The sequence below is a fragment of the Lissotriton helveticus genome, chromosome 6, assembly GCF_964261635.1.
Source record: "Lissotriton helveticus chromosome 6, aLisHel1.1, whole genome shotgun sequence".
Lineage (NCBI taxonomy): Eukaryota > Metazoa > Chordata > Amphibia > Caudata > Salamandridae > Lissotriton > Lissotriton helveticus.
Window position 1 is genome coordinate 895,220,527 of NC_136067.1, and position 14,543 is coordinate 895,235,069.

The following is a 14,543-nucleotide window of genomic DNA, read 5'->3' on the forward strand; positions in this document are numbered from 1 at the left end:
TTAACACTGGGTGTATCAAAGGTTAGATTAGAGTGTGAGGAGGTCCATCGTATTATCACATGGATGATGTCATCAGTGATGTCATTTGAGATGTCATCAGTGATGTCATCAGTGATGTCATTTGAGATGTCATCAGTGATGTCATCAGTGATGTCACTGACCATGTCATGAATGATGTAATTGTATTGTATTGTATGGCATATTTGTATAGCGCAAAACTGTCACCCAAAGGGTATCCTGGCGCTTGACTTGATCAGCCATACGCAACTATATGCTGCTTTGGACTTTACAGTAACCTGGGAAAGAGGTGTGTTTTTAATCCTTTTTTGAAGTAGGAAAGATCCTCCTTGCTTCTCAAGGGCAAGGGCAAAGCATTCCACAGCTTAGCTGCGGCAAACCTGAAGGAGCGTTTGCCCATCCGCATCATCAAGATTTTAGGAATAACCACCAAGCAGGCGGAAGAGGAGGGAAGGGATCTGGTGGGGGTATACCAGGAAAACATCGTCTGCAGCGAAGATGGCCCCTGACCATGAAGAGCCCTAAAAACAAGGCATGGTGCTTTAAAATCAATACGTCGGGCGATTGGCAGCCAGTGCAGATCCATGAGAGCTAAGGAAGATGAATCAAGACGCCGTCTGGAAAGGGCCAGCTTAGCAGCCATGTTCTGCGCTCGCTGTAGTTTACCCACTAGGGTGGCTGGTGCGCCCAGAAGTAGCGCGTTGCAGTAATCAAGCCTGCTTAAGATGACACCACGCACTACCTCTGGGCGGGCATGGCCCGGGAGGAGAGAAAGAATCTTCCGCAAAGTTCGAAGCAACAGCATGCACGTTGCCACGGTTTTATTGACAAACGCGTCTAGCTGTAAGTTGGGTTCGAACAGCACCCCCAGGTTCCGGGTGGACACTGCCCCTGCCCCCGTGCTCTGGAAAGAGGAAGGCCAAAAATCCGGTGGCAAAGGCCGAGGAATACGATCCGAAGAGCAGTGCAGTACCTCGGTTTTTGAGCTATTAAACTGCAGCGAATTCAGGCTCAGCCATTCTGGGGTAGCTGACATACAGCGGTGGTAGGTCTCCTGTGACACAGCATCCCTACCCTCAAACGAGAAGATAAGTTGCGTGTCATCCGCGTAATTGATGACCGCAATGCCATAGGACTTGATTAGACTGATCAGGGGACGGAGGTAGAGGTTGAATAGAATAGGGCTAATGGCCGACCCTTGGGGCACGCCCTGCCCCACCTTCCTGATGTCCGAGCGGTAGGGTGGCAAGGGTACCATCTGGTGCCTAGCACCAAGGTAAGAGACCAACCAGTCAAGGGCCAGGCCAGATACCCCGGTCTCCTCTAGTCTCCTGATCAGAATGGCATGGCTGACCGTGTCGAACGTGGCCGACATGTCGAGCAGCACTAAAAAGGCTGCTCGACCGAGGTCGACACGCGAACGAAGGTCATCCAAGGCGGTCACCAATGCAGATTCAGTACCGTGGGCTGGCCTGAAGCCAATTTGAGCCGAATCCAGGCAGATGTTAGTCTCCACAAAGCTGGCCAGATGTTTGGTCGCCAGTTTCTCCAAGATCTTAATTGGGAGAGGGAGCAATGAGATAGGCCTATAATTTGCTGAGCAGGTGGGAGCCAGTGTATCCTTTTTCAGAAGTGGCGATACCACGGCCAACTTCCAGCAATCCGGAACCTGAGCAGTGCTGAAGGACTGACAACAGACGGCATGAAGAGGGGGATAACGCTCTTCGTGGAACAGTTTCCAGTATCTATGTGCCATTGGGTCGAGAGGAGAGCCCGACGAAATCCCATCCGCCACAGAACAAAAATCCTCAAAAGAGGGAAGAGGGAAGCTGTTCAACCTAGCCCGCCTATCATCCGGCTCTAAGATATCAAGAGTGGTCCCCCAAGCAGGGTGAGGCGTAGCTTGGAGATCTGAGGTAACCGGGGTCCCGAGATTGCTCAAGATGAGGGTGATCTTATCTTCAAAGGCCTTTGCCAGAGAATCACAAAGCAGTTGGGAGGCCAGAATGTCCTTAGAGGCACATGCAGGGCGAGATAGATCCCTGACTATCTTAAACAGGGCCTGAGATTTATTTGCCGCTGTCAGTAATGCTTCCTCAAGGAAACTGGCTTTGGCACACTTAATCTCAGTTTTATAGGCCAATAGCGCCTGTTTGAAGACAACCTTGTCAGATTCAAGATATTGTCTCCTCCAGTGGCGTTCTGCACGTCTACATTGGAGCTTCAACTGGAGAAGCTCCTTGGAGAACCAAGGCATAGCCGGTTTAGCCCTGTCTCTGATTTTCCGTAGTGGGACCAATTCGTCCAATGAGTTGGAGATTCTCTGACTCAGAGTCAGATAACTCTCCTCCACGCTGTTTCCCAGAGAAAAGCCTTCCGCTAGCAGGGTTGGCAGACTTGACTGTTTCAGGAGCCTGGACCATTGCCTACTCAGCTTTGAGGTGGCTCTTGTCCTGCCACTCTTCAAAGAATCAGCTTGTAGTAGCAAAGAAAAATGGACCAGAGAAAGGTCCGTCCAGTATTGAGGGGTGATGTTCCGTACTAACACCGACTAGCATCTGCCAGGATCATGTCCAATACATGACCCTTTAAGTGAGTCGGAGTGAGTACCAGTTGCTGCAAATGGATGTTGCGACAGGACTGAACCAACTCTTTATAGGCTAAATCCATGGATCCATCCGGCCACAGGTTAAAATCTCCCAGGACCAAAATCCTAGTGTGTGAGTTGGAGAGCTCGTACATCAGGTCAACCACCTCAGGTATAGCAGACAGAGCATTAGCCGGGGGTCTGTAACACAGCAACCCGGAGTACAGGACACCACCTTGTCCTTTTAAAGAGAAAACCATTATTTCACACCCCGATACTTCTCTTATCTCTAGCTGAGAGACATCTAGACTTTCTCTGTAAATGAGACCTATGCCCCCCCCCCTCTAGTCCCTACCCGGGGCTTATGTATGATTTTATAGCCCGGAGGGCAAGCAAGACCCAGTTCGACCGAGCTGTCTGCTGTAGTCCATGTCTCTGTCATGCAGAGCATGTCTAATTCAAGTGACTCTATAAGTAATACAATTTCGTCATGGTGTCTGCTGAGCGATCTAACGTTAAGCAACCCACAAGAAAGAGTTTCTTGACGAATAGCGATAGTGTGAGACTGACAGCTCGGTATCGGATAAGGGTCCAAACCTATGAGCTCGTCTCACGTATAGGTTGTAAGGGTAGGAAGGTGGGAGGCAACAATCCCCGCGCCCGGCGCGACCTGTGCGCGAACGGGCGCAAACGGGCCTACCTCTGGCGCACCTCAGGCGCGCCTACGTCGCACCAGCTGCGCGCCTACGCTGCGCGCTTGAGAGGTCACTATCCTTTATACCGTAGAACACGGACGTCCTGTGAGGGCAAGCCACTGGTGCCTCCACCAAGATGGCGCCTAAACTATGTCGCATCCTGTAACCCTCACCCAATATGGCGGCAAAGAAGATGGCACTATGCAGACCCAGCCCTCCCTGGAGTCCCTCTGTCCCGCAAATGCGGGTGAACAACAATTAAAGTGCAGGTGAGTGCTAATGGGAATGCCCAATATGTCTAAATAAGGCAGAGTACCAGCAAGCGTCTATGACTAATATTCGCGCAGCACAACGCGATAAATCGAGTGCCACGGCAATTTAGCTGTAAGGATATTTTAAAAGCAAACAAGATGCAGAATTAAGAGATAAAATAAATTAAAAGCAGCGCGAGTGCGCGGGTCAGCAAGTCTACCTTACTCCAGGCAAGTCCCACCTTTATGGATTCCACCTTCGAACGCGGATGTCCTGTGAGGGCAAGCCACTGGCGCCTCCACCATGATGGCACCTAAACTATGTCGCCTCCTGTAACCCTCACCCAATATGGCGGCGAAGAAGACGGCGCTATGCAGACCCAGCCCTCCCTGGAGTCCCTGTGTCCCGCAAATGCGGGTGAACAACAATTAAAGTGCAGGTGAGTGCTAACGGGGATGCCCAATATTTCTAAATAAGGCAGAGTACCAGCAAGCGTCTATGACTAATATTCGCGCAGCACAACGCGATAAATGGAGTGCCACGGCAATTTAGCTGTAAGGATATTTTAAAAGCAAACAAGATGCAGAATCAAGAGATAAAATAAATTAAAAACAGCGCAAGTGCGCGGGTCAGCAAGTCTACCTTACTCCAGGCAAGTCCCACCTTTATGGACTCCACCTTCGAACGCGGACGTCCTGTGAGGGCAAGCCACTGGGGCCTCCACCAAGATGGCGCCTAAACTATGTCGCCTCCTGTAACCCTCCCCCAATATGGCGGCGAAGAAGACGGCGCTATGCAGACCCAGCCCTCCCTGGAGTCCCTCTGTCCCGCAAATGCGGGTGAACAACAATTAAAGTGCAGGTGAGTGCTAACGGGGATGCCCAATATTTCTAAATAAGGCAGAGTACCAGCAAGCGTCTATGACTAATATTCGCGCAGCACAACGCGATAAATCGAGTGCCACGGCAATTTAGCTGTAAGGATATTTTAAAAGCAAACAAGATGCAGAATCAAGAGAAAAAATAAATTAAAAGCAGCGCGAGTGCGCGGGTCAGCAAGTAATATGTGACATCATCAGCAGTGGATTGCGGGCGCGCGAGTTATAGTGAGTCCAACTAACTATAACGTGGGATTTTCAATGGTTTTGTATGAGTAAAATCTTCAGCTAACTATAACTGGTGTGAAACCTATGGTTTTTTCAGTGAATTTGAAAGGTTTTTTAAATGCTAATTCCTAACTATAACGAGTGTGAAACCTATGGTTTTTTCAGTGAATTTCAAAGGTTTTTTAAATGCTAATTCCTAACTATAACGATTGTGAACCCTATGGTTTTTTCAGTGAATTTGAAAGGTTTTTTAAATGCTAATTCCTAACTATAACGAGTGTGAAACCTATGGTTTTTTCAGTGAATTTCATAGTTTTTTTTAAGTTAATTCCTTTGTATATCGACTTTGTTACCTACGATTTTTTTTTTATTAGCTGTTTTTTATAACTATTAATTATAATTATTTAAAAATAAAAAATTATTTGTTCACTGTATTTTTTTTTTATTATCATTTTCTCTTGGTGTGCTCAGGATGCGCGCACCGGTAAGCTTACCCGTATAATTTTGACTTGGAGCGCTCAGGGTGCGCGCACCAGTAAGCTCTCCTGAGAGCGCAGCGAGAGCGCTATTTCTGCGTTCGTAAAAAAAAATATGTAAGAAAACTAAATAATAATACAAGACATTCAGTACCATACTTATAAAAGCAGTATTTTTGATTTACGTAATGAAAATGATTTTGCATTTCCGTAAAGCTACCAAAACGTCACTCAGGCGCGCGGCGTAAGCGCCCCCGGAAGCGCCTACGTTCGCGCCGCGTAAGCGCCTCCAGAAGCGCTCCGGTGCGCGCAGCGTAAGTGTGTCAAGTCATATGACCCTAAAATAACACTTTTCATTGGTTTCTAACAGTTTTCTTTACAAAGAATGAAATCCCCACCCATTTCCTTCACGTCTTCTTTCACTTTTGTGACTGCAAGACCTCTCTTTTTCCTGCTTAATCTTTTTTGGATTATCGTGACTGCCACAGCATCCAGCAGCAGTGATGACTCTGATGGATTCATAGATGAAGAGCCCCCTCAGTCGAAGGTGAAAGAACATTTCATCTGGAAATTTTTTAATATACCTGAGGGACGTAAAAAAGTGAATGCTTCAAAGGTGGAGTGTAAGATCTGCCATACTGTACTTTCCCGAGGAGACCCCACAAGGAAGTACAGTTTTGGTAATTCTACCATGATTCGCCACGTCCAGAGAAGGCATCCCCAGAACTATGCCCGGGAGAGTGTCAGGGCTCTGGCACGAGAGGCTCCAAGAGATGGTGCCTCTACTTCAACTGGAGGAGCAACTGCATCGGTGAGGGGGCAACCAGAGCAGCTGATCCCCAAAATTCAGCCTATTTTTAATGAGGCCTCCATCAAATGCAAGCATTGTGATGCTCTACTTTGTTACGGGGAACAGAGTATTAGGATCATTGCTCGAGCATTAGAGAACCACCGCTGCCGTCTCCAGCCCTAATTTTGATTTTTTTTTTTGCTCCAGTTGAGAAGTTTGCCATTCCCTGTTTTTGTTTTTGTTGAAAAAAAAGAAAAAAGAAGAAAAAAGAAAATATTTTCAGAACTACCTCCAATTCTCAAAAAAGAGCTGTATTCTTAAAAAAATGAAAAAGAGTAACTGAAGTGGAGTGCAGTGAGAGAGGAGAGGAAAATGAGTGACAAAGCAAAGAAAGGGACAAGAGGGGAAGGGAAGTGAAGTAGGGGGACTGAAAGAAGGTGAGTGTGGGGAAGGTGAGTGAGGAGAAGGAGAGTGAACATGGGGAATGAGGATAAGTGAAAAAAATGTAGTAAAGGAATGTGGGTGTGGAAGGGAAATACTGATGTATCTGTAACTCCTTGCGAGAGTGGAGATAGAGACTGGATAAAGACAAGTGAGTGTGAGACAAGGTGAGTAAGGGAGTGAAGAGACAGAGAAAGTGAAAGAAAAAGTGAGAGTAGAAGACTGAAGGCCTCATTTATGAGGCCATGCGTCACTTTTACGCCGCCGGTGCGTCACTTTTTGTGACGCACCATTGGTGTAAAAAATGCACCTTGTTGAGTCATATTTACAAAGTGACGCATCTAGGTAAGGTCGTAGAAGTGACGCAGTGAAATCTATGAGATTTCACTGCATCACTTTTAGGACGCCGTTGCGTCAAAATATTGCGCCTGCCTCACAGCAGGCGTAAGACTGACGCAGGCCCTTTCACATGGGGCTGGCCCCATGTGAAAGGATGCATTGCTGGAGTTGCGTCACTTTTGTGACACACTCCAGCAATGAGTCACTTTTGCGCTTACAGATACGTCAGAAATACTGACGTATCTGTAACTCCTTGCATCATAATGCGTCATATATTAAATATGACGCATCAGGAATGTCGCAAGGAGAGAAAGTGAAAGAAAAAGTGAGAGTAGAAGACTGAGGGCCTCATTTAAGAGGCCATGCATCACTTTTACGCCGCCGGTGCGTCACTTTGTATGACGCACCAGTAGTGTAAAAAATGCACCTTGTTGAGTCATATTTACAAAGTGACGCATCTAGGTAGATGCGTTACTTTGTAAACCCCTGCGCCACATTATACCTGCGCCAGGTGTAATGTATGCAAAGGGGGCGTATTCACGCAAGGATGGGTCGTAGAAGTGACGCAGTGAAATCTATGAGATTTCACTGCGTCACTTTTAGGACGACGTTGCGTCAAAATCTTGCGCCTGCCTCACAGCAGGTGTAAGACTTACGCAGGCCCTTTCACATGGGGCTGGCCCCATGTGAAAGGATGCATTGCTGGAGTTGCATCACTTTTGTGACACACTCCAGCAATGCATCACTTTTGCACTTACAAATACGTCAGAAATACTGACGTATCTGTAACTCCTTGCGACATAATGCGTCATACATTAAATATGACGCATCAGGAATGTCGCAAAGAGAGCGCACTGAGAAGTGATGCATTGCTGCTTTCACGCAGCAATGCGTCATTTCTCATAAATGAGGCCCTGAGTGAGACAGGAAAGAAACATAAGTGAGGGAGTGTGGCTGTGTTATAGGGAGTGAGTGTGATAGAAGAGGAGTGACAGACTAAGGGGTCAAAGAGAATAAAGCTAACAGAGAGAGAATGAGGTAAGAGGAGTGTAGAAGTAAGAGGACAGAGGGAGTAAGAGAAGGAATTAGTGATGTGGAGTAAGGACAGTAGGGGAAGGGAAAACAGTGAAAGAACAAAGGATAGGAAGAGAAAGGAAGAAAAGAATAATGGCATAGATTCTTTCTCATTTCAGACCCATATTCTTGTACCAAACCGATTAAAATTGTTCCCACACAAATTCAAAATCAAACTGCACATTTAAATTTTTTGCACATTTCAAGACTTTGAAACTCACATAACATTCACCCATCCCCCCAGTGCTCATTCACCAAGTAACCATGGTAACTCCCTCTTAAACCAGCACACAGTTCACAAGTTCATCATACTATGTTGCAAAAAAATCCATCAAGGTTGTTTGACCTCTTAATCTACTAGCTAATGAAATGCAATGTTTCTTTAAATGACTTTTTCTCAACCATTTAAATGACTTCTTACAAAAAAAAGTATGCAGCCTAATTTTCAGTGGAGATTTTTAAGAAAGCACCAATCATTTCTCGTTTTTCAACTGCACTGATTCCCTAGCACTTTTTTTCATAATCAAACTGCCATTTCATTTCCACAATTCATCTGACTAGAAGCACATCTACCTTCAACATGCAAAAAGTCTGGTTTGTGGGTCATAGCTATGTACACTGGAGTCAAAAATACGCAGCTAACAGAGGTATTTACAACCTTGATTTACCAAATGTGGACATTGTATGGATTGGACAGAGAGGATTGAGAAGTCACCAATTGATACCATTGGTAAAATCCTTTATGCATTTACCACACCCTGACCTTATAATTGTGCACTGTGGTGGCAATGACTTGGGTACTTTGACTGGGGTAGGTCTGGAAATGCCTTTAAAGGACATCTTTGGGCAATTGATGTCACTTTTTCCAAAAACTGCCTTGGTATTTTCTAATATATGCCAAAGGCAAAAATAGAACTGGTCCAACCAATTTTGTCCACAGATTGAAAAAGCAAGGAAACATGTAAATAAATCTGTTTCTGCTTACCTCAGAGACTATGGTATGGGTTTCATTTACCACAACAACTTGCGTTACAACATGCAAGACATCTATAGGAGAGATGGTGTGCATTTTACAGATGAGGGAAATAGAGTTTTCCTCTTGAATATAAGACTCTGCATTGGTACCTACTTGTAGGTACAAAATATGCCCACATAACACAACAGCTCTTTTCAGAGCTACCCTACATCTAAGCACTCTAAATTATTTTTTTACTATAATTTTTTACACTGTTTTTCCCTGTGGTGCACTCAGGGTGCGCGTACTGGAGCGCGCACCTGGGAACGCACCCAGCGCTTACCCCGCGAAAATTTAAAAAAAAAAAAAGTTTTTTTGCCCCTCAGGGTCCTTCTAGGCCCCCCAGAAAACCTAGGGGGTAAGGGGGTGTCTACTCTGCCCCCTTTTAATTATTTACCCCTTTATTTTTCACCTCTTGTGTCTCGATTCTACCGAGACACAAGATGGCGGACTCTCCGGACTGTTTAGAATGTTGACAGACACCCGACAGCCAATCAGCTTTCCGCTCGCGCACTCCCATATCACGCCGGGTGCGCTCCCCGGTACGCGTACCGGTGAGCGCCCATAGATATATATGTGTTTTTGAAGTTAATTTTAAAAAAAGCCACTGGAGCAATTTTCACCAAACATAGCAAAGGCACATCTGCTTACCAGTCCCTACAATTTTGCCACGTTTGGCGTAATTCCGTTCAGCGGTTCGGGCTGTAGACTTGTCAGACCGTCCTATGGTATTTAACATGGGGAAAACATGTTTTGGGACCCCCCTTTTTTTGCAGCCCCCACTTCACGAATCTCCCCGAAACTTCCAGGGAAGGAGCGGAGCGGAGCTGGCCAAAATTTTTGAAAATTACACACAAATTCCTCAACCGGCGCCAGAGTTATTCCCAATAGAATGTTGCGGATTTCCTATGGTAGCCAATCCTAACTGTAACTACCTACTGGCGACCGCCAGTAGGTAATGTATATCCACCGTGACAGAGAGGATTCCAATTTAAAGCACTACTTCTTGACTTTCAAATAGCTGGCAAGTAATTTAGCTACTCCTTTTTACCCCATATTGTGCTGATCTTGTTCGTCATAAGCATTTCTGAGAGTAATCCTATTAAACTAAAGTCAGTGTCCACCAAGTGCTCCAATACAGTTTTAGAATTTGTGATGTGGCACATATGTTCTAATTTCTTAATGTTAACAAGTACATTGCTAGCTTTTATCACAACTAATGTTTTCCTATCTTAGACAACATTCATTGCACAATCTCTCCCTAATTCCTTGGTGAATCCCAATTCATTTGGAAAAAAAATCTCTGGCTGTATTAAATGCAATCGTTATGCAACAAAAGGATATCTTTACTTACCAATCCACGTGACCTGAACAACAAACAAACAGCAACTCTCTCAATAATAAGTGAAAGAATTTCATGACTTAGTAGATCAGGAAATAGACAACTAGGACCTGCCTCTTGGATTAGATTCCTTGCACTAAGGCAGCAACAGTCACAACTAGATTTGCAGGTATAGCATTACTCCTATCTAAATGCCAAATGACAATGGCCTGGATGTTCCAGGATGAACCCAGGATACGGAGGTGGCTCACATAGCTTCGAAAATGGGCTGGCTGCAAGAGTATACTACTGAAAAGAGAAGCGGATAGAGGGCTGAGACCGGAGGGTTGAGCGGAACCCTGGGCAAAGTCCGAGATGTTTTGCCACAAATAGGAAATAAAGGCTAGGTTGTGGCATGTAAATCAGGCCAGAAGATACCCACCAGAGCCCTCTCTCCCATGGACCAAAACCTTGCAACAACCTCACATGGCACACTAAACCAATCCCACATATGGGTGGTATGGCTTTACATAAACTAACATGATAGAGCTGATTGACTCCCCACTCAGCAATTTCCACTCACTCTAACAATGACTCTATCCATGGCATTACTTACTCTTTTTTGGTATCGCTTTATTCGCCCTAAGTTGGCAGGGTATGCCCAGACGTGGGTCCCTTGCTCACTTTGCCATTGGATTCAAGCTAGCTTGGCTGATGAGGGCTGATTAGCCAGAAACCGGTCAAAGTATGCTTGTTTCCGGTCCAGGGAAGACATGGCTTGGCAGTTCTAGCTGGACTGTTCCCATGAGGCACAGGGTTAGACTGATTTGCATATGGCCATGTCTGAACTGGGGTGGTGGTGTGAGCTAAAGAATGGTGATGGATTAAACCCAGATCAGTTGACCCGGGGTTGGAGTTTTATTTGCTCAAACGCTCCGTCCATCATACCCTTTGGTATTACCCTAATTTTTTGTCCCTTGATTTCACTTCAGGTATTACGTACAGCCTGCCAGTAAGCAAGAAGACCCAGGAAGACCACGAATATGTTCATGTCATCTACCTTGGACTGATTGTATTTCCTTCACCTCTGTATCTTTTGTGCCAACTGTGCGAATTTTTGGAACATCCAGTACAGTCTGAGGAGAGTGAAAAATTGATTCTTCTTTAGGGAAGCGCCCTTTACTGTGGAATAAAGTAAGCTTAGAGATACTTGCCGCAAGTCTTCTGTCGCCAGGTCCACTAAAGCTTCTCCCCACACTCAAAATGGCTCAATCATATGTTTTCCTTCTGTATTGATGATCTCCCAGTAACAGAAGGCAACTTCTTTCTCTGGTCTAACTTTATTTGTAAATATATCATGGTGCGCCCAGCAGCCATTATCGCATCACTTTTAAGATGGCCTTCATTAACTCAGCTGAAGAGGCAGACTATGTGATTTCTATTTTCTTATGTGTTTCTTTAATAAATTGTTTCGAAACTCGGATATTCTCTTGGAGCACTTTCATTGTCAACACAGAAGAGTATTTGACAGGAAATTACAGATCTTAATTTGGTCCTATTGCATAGATGTGAGAGATAAATCTGGTATCTTTAAAGATGTAGATGATTTGGTCGAGCTAACAAATACCTCCATTTCCAGTTGAGGCAAATCGTTACCTCCAAATTAACTGAGGTCATAGCCCCAAGTACATACAAGTATTTTGCAAATAAGTCCTAGCCTTTAGTAATGCCCCTGTATACAAATGTAGTAAATTAACCACTTTTTATTACGATAATGACTAAGTTCTGTCCATCAGTGTCTAGATGTCCTTGTGATGCAGTCTGGACTTACTTACATCGGAAAGGTATGGTAATCACCATGAAGTCATGCAGTGATGGAAAGTATCTAAAAAAAGCTCAACAATATAACATTCCGAATGAACTAGTCCAGTCTTTGCTGCCAAAAAAGTGGCATATGGCAGGGAAAGTGGAGCAACACTTTGCAACTATTCAAATAACAAACTAAGATGAGTTTATTTAAAGGCTATAATGCCATGATACTACAGTAGTGGCTCTTAAAAATTTTAATTATCTGGTGTATAGGTTCAAAAAGAATGCAGGCGCATTGATTGTGACGACCACCATCGTAGTGTGTAGTGTAATAAGCATCTAAATAGTCATTTATTTTTTCTCCTTGGCAAATCACATGATTTTTATTCTTATTTAGTGGCCAGGCTACACCCCATGGAGTGCACTTTTTTTTAACTGCTAGCAAACTGGTGAATGTAACCAGTTACTAATCACAAGTGTATAGTTTTTTGCTATTTAGCTGGGTCAATATTTATTTTAGTTTCGACGATAATAACACTGACATTAAAACGCTGAAAGAATGATATGACTGAAATAAAGGTGGAAGCATTTTACTATTTTTCCAAGGAAATAAAGGATCACAACATGCTACTGCTAACAGCACAACACATGCATTGCATTCTTCCAGCACATGCCATTCAACCAAGTACGGGTTATTGTGCCTCAATTTGTGAAACACAAGCATATTGAATTTATTGCTACTGACAATCAAGAAGTGCTATTTCGAAATCCATTCTGATTATTGCCTGCTTTAATACAGAAAGAGCATAATTAGATGTTGACCATAGTATACCCTTAGCCAATTGGTGGAACTGAAACGATTGATGACATGTATTTTGATGAATAAACTAGTTATATAGTGGTCGAACTCTAGTGGATGTATATACATCAACAACCATGAAAAACAAGTATTTCTTTGGAATTATTTCACAATAGAAGCTGTAGAACTCCATACTACAATGCCATACAGGGAAACCTTGATTTGTAATAAATTGTGTCTCGTAAACAGAGCATCTACCAAAGGTCTGCATGTCGCAGATATCTACCATAGTAGGCACGCCTAGCCTTTCATACTTCTGAGGTCGATATAATTACTACCATTGAGTTGTCAGGGGATACTTTTGTTTGTCATCTGTGCTGTACATGTAATCATATTTTACTACATTGTTATGCAAAATAATCCCTAGCAAGCAATGAACGTATGAATATCAACCGCAGAGCTTATGATGGTGTAAACGTGAGGTATTACCAAGCAACAAAACAGGTAATTGCCTATGGGCATGCCTGTCACATGATCAAGTATTATTCATTAAATGCCACAAATATCTATAAACGAATACATCACAATGCATGTTATGATAAATATCATTGATAAGAAAGGTGGGATGTGGTAGGCTGCTACTGGCATGTTTGTCAGCAGGTTTGAATTTGTTTAAAATATTTGTTTAAGCTCTACTACCAAATCAGTGGCTCTCCTACAGCGTTATTCTGGATGTATCACTGTCAATCAGCAAGCTAAATGTTTTGCTTCATGTTGTTCTACACATCAAAAGGTGTATGTAAAAGTCACTGTTGATTGAAGTGCAGTGAATGAAAATGAGGCACAGTGGTAACCTTCAAGACATGTTCCTTGTTAAAGAGCAGTCATCTATGTCTCTCATCAGAGTTCTTGCAAGCCCTGAAAATCCCACTCTGCTTTTTGTCTCAACAGGCACCATTGGAGACTGGAAAAACGTCATGACTGTGGCTCAAAACGAAAAGTTTGACAAAATATTTCAAGAAAAGATGAAAGATGTGCCAATCAAATTTATCTGGGACATTAATGAAAACTAAGGAGACAACTGACAGTATTAATAAAATACATTGTTCAAACTGGATGTTCGATTCGCAATCTACACCCCTGATATCGTTGTGTGATTTGATTGATGTATAGAAGAAATATAGATAATGTGGCATTGATGATAAAATGTGTGGTGAAAGGCGAACAATCGGTTTAAACTGAAAATAAAGGGGCATATTACCAACAACTAGCGATAATTATCGCTATGTTGGCTTAGCGGCAATATTTTTATCGCCGAGCTGCGGCGATTTTTATCGCTTAGGAATTTTGCTATTATCAAGGTTTATCTCCTAAGCGATAAAAATCGGCCGAAATGCATGAATATCGCTGAAAAGTCAGCGATATTCATGCATTACCGAGCTAATGCTCTTAGCCATGTTATCCACCTACCATTGGATAGCATGGCTAAGAACTGCTCAGGGGCAGGTGTTAGCTTTTGGAGATAATCGCGCTTAGCGCGAATATCTCCAAAAGTTGGTAATAGGAGATAGCGATGTTAGTCGCTAACATCTTGGCACGCCCACTTTCCATGTCATTAATGATAAATTTCACAGACATGCAAAGCGGGGCCCAAGATGGTCGCTATCTCCTACTAGCTGTCGCTAACTGGTGTTAGCGACAGCTAGGTAATAGGGAGATAATTTTATCTCCGCTTTCTTGGCTTTTAAAGCCAAAAAAGCAGAGATAAACCCCCTTGATAATATGCCCCAAAGTGTGGCTTAGACAATAAATGGTTTGATTT

At 43.8% G+C, this 14,543-nt stretch overlaps 1 protein-coding gene across 6 annotated transcripts in view; it reads left to right on the forward strand.

Moving 5' to 3' along the window:
* The window catches only part of LOC144763173 (amine sulfotransferase-like), a 292,072-nt gene extending 278,234 nt beyond the window's left edge, over nt 1–13,838 (forward strand). For all 6 annotated transcript variants that reach the window (XM_078648513.1, XM_078648514.1, XM_078648518.1 and 3 more), the window contains one exon: nt 13,673–13,838. In XM_078648513.1, the coding sequence (XP_078504639.1) occupies nt 13,673–13,794 (122 nt within the window). In that variant the 3' untranslated portion in view covers nt 13,795–13,838. The remainder of the gene's footprint in view (nt 1–13,672) is intronic.
* Nucleotides 13,839–14,543: the final 705 nt, after the last annotated feature.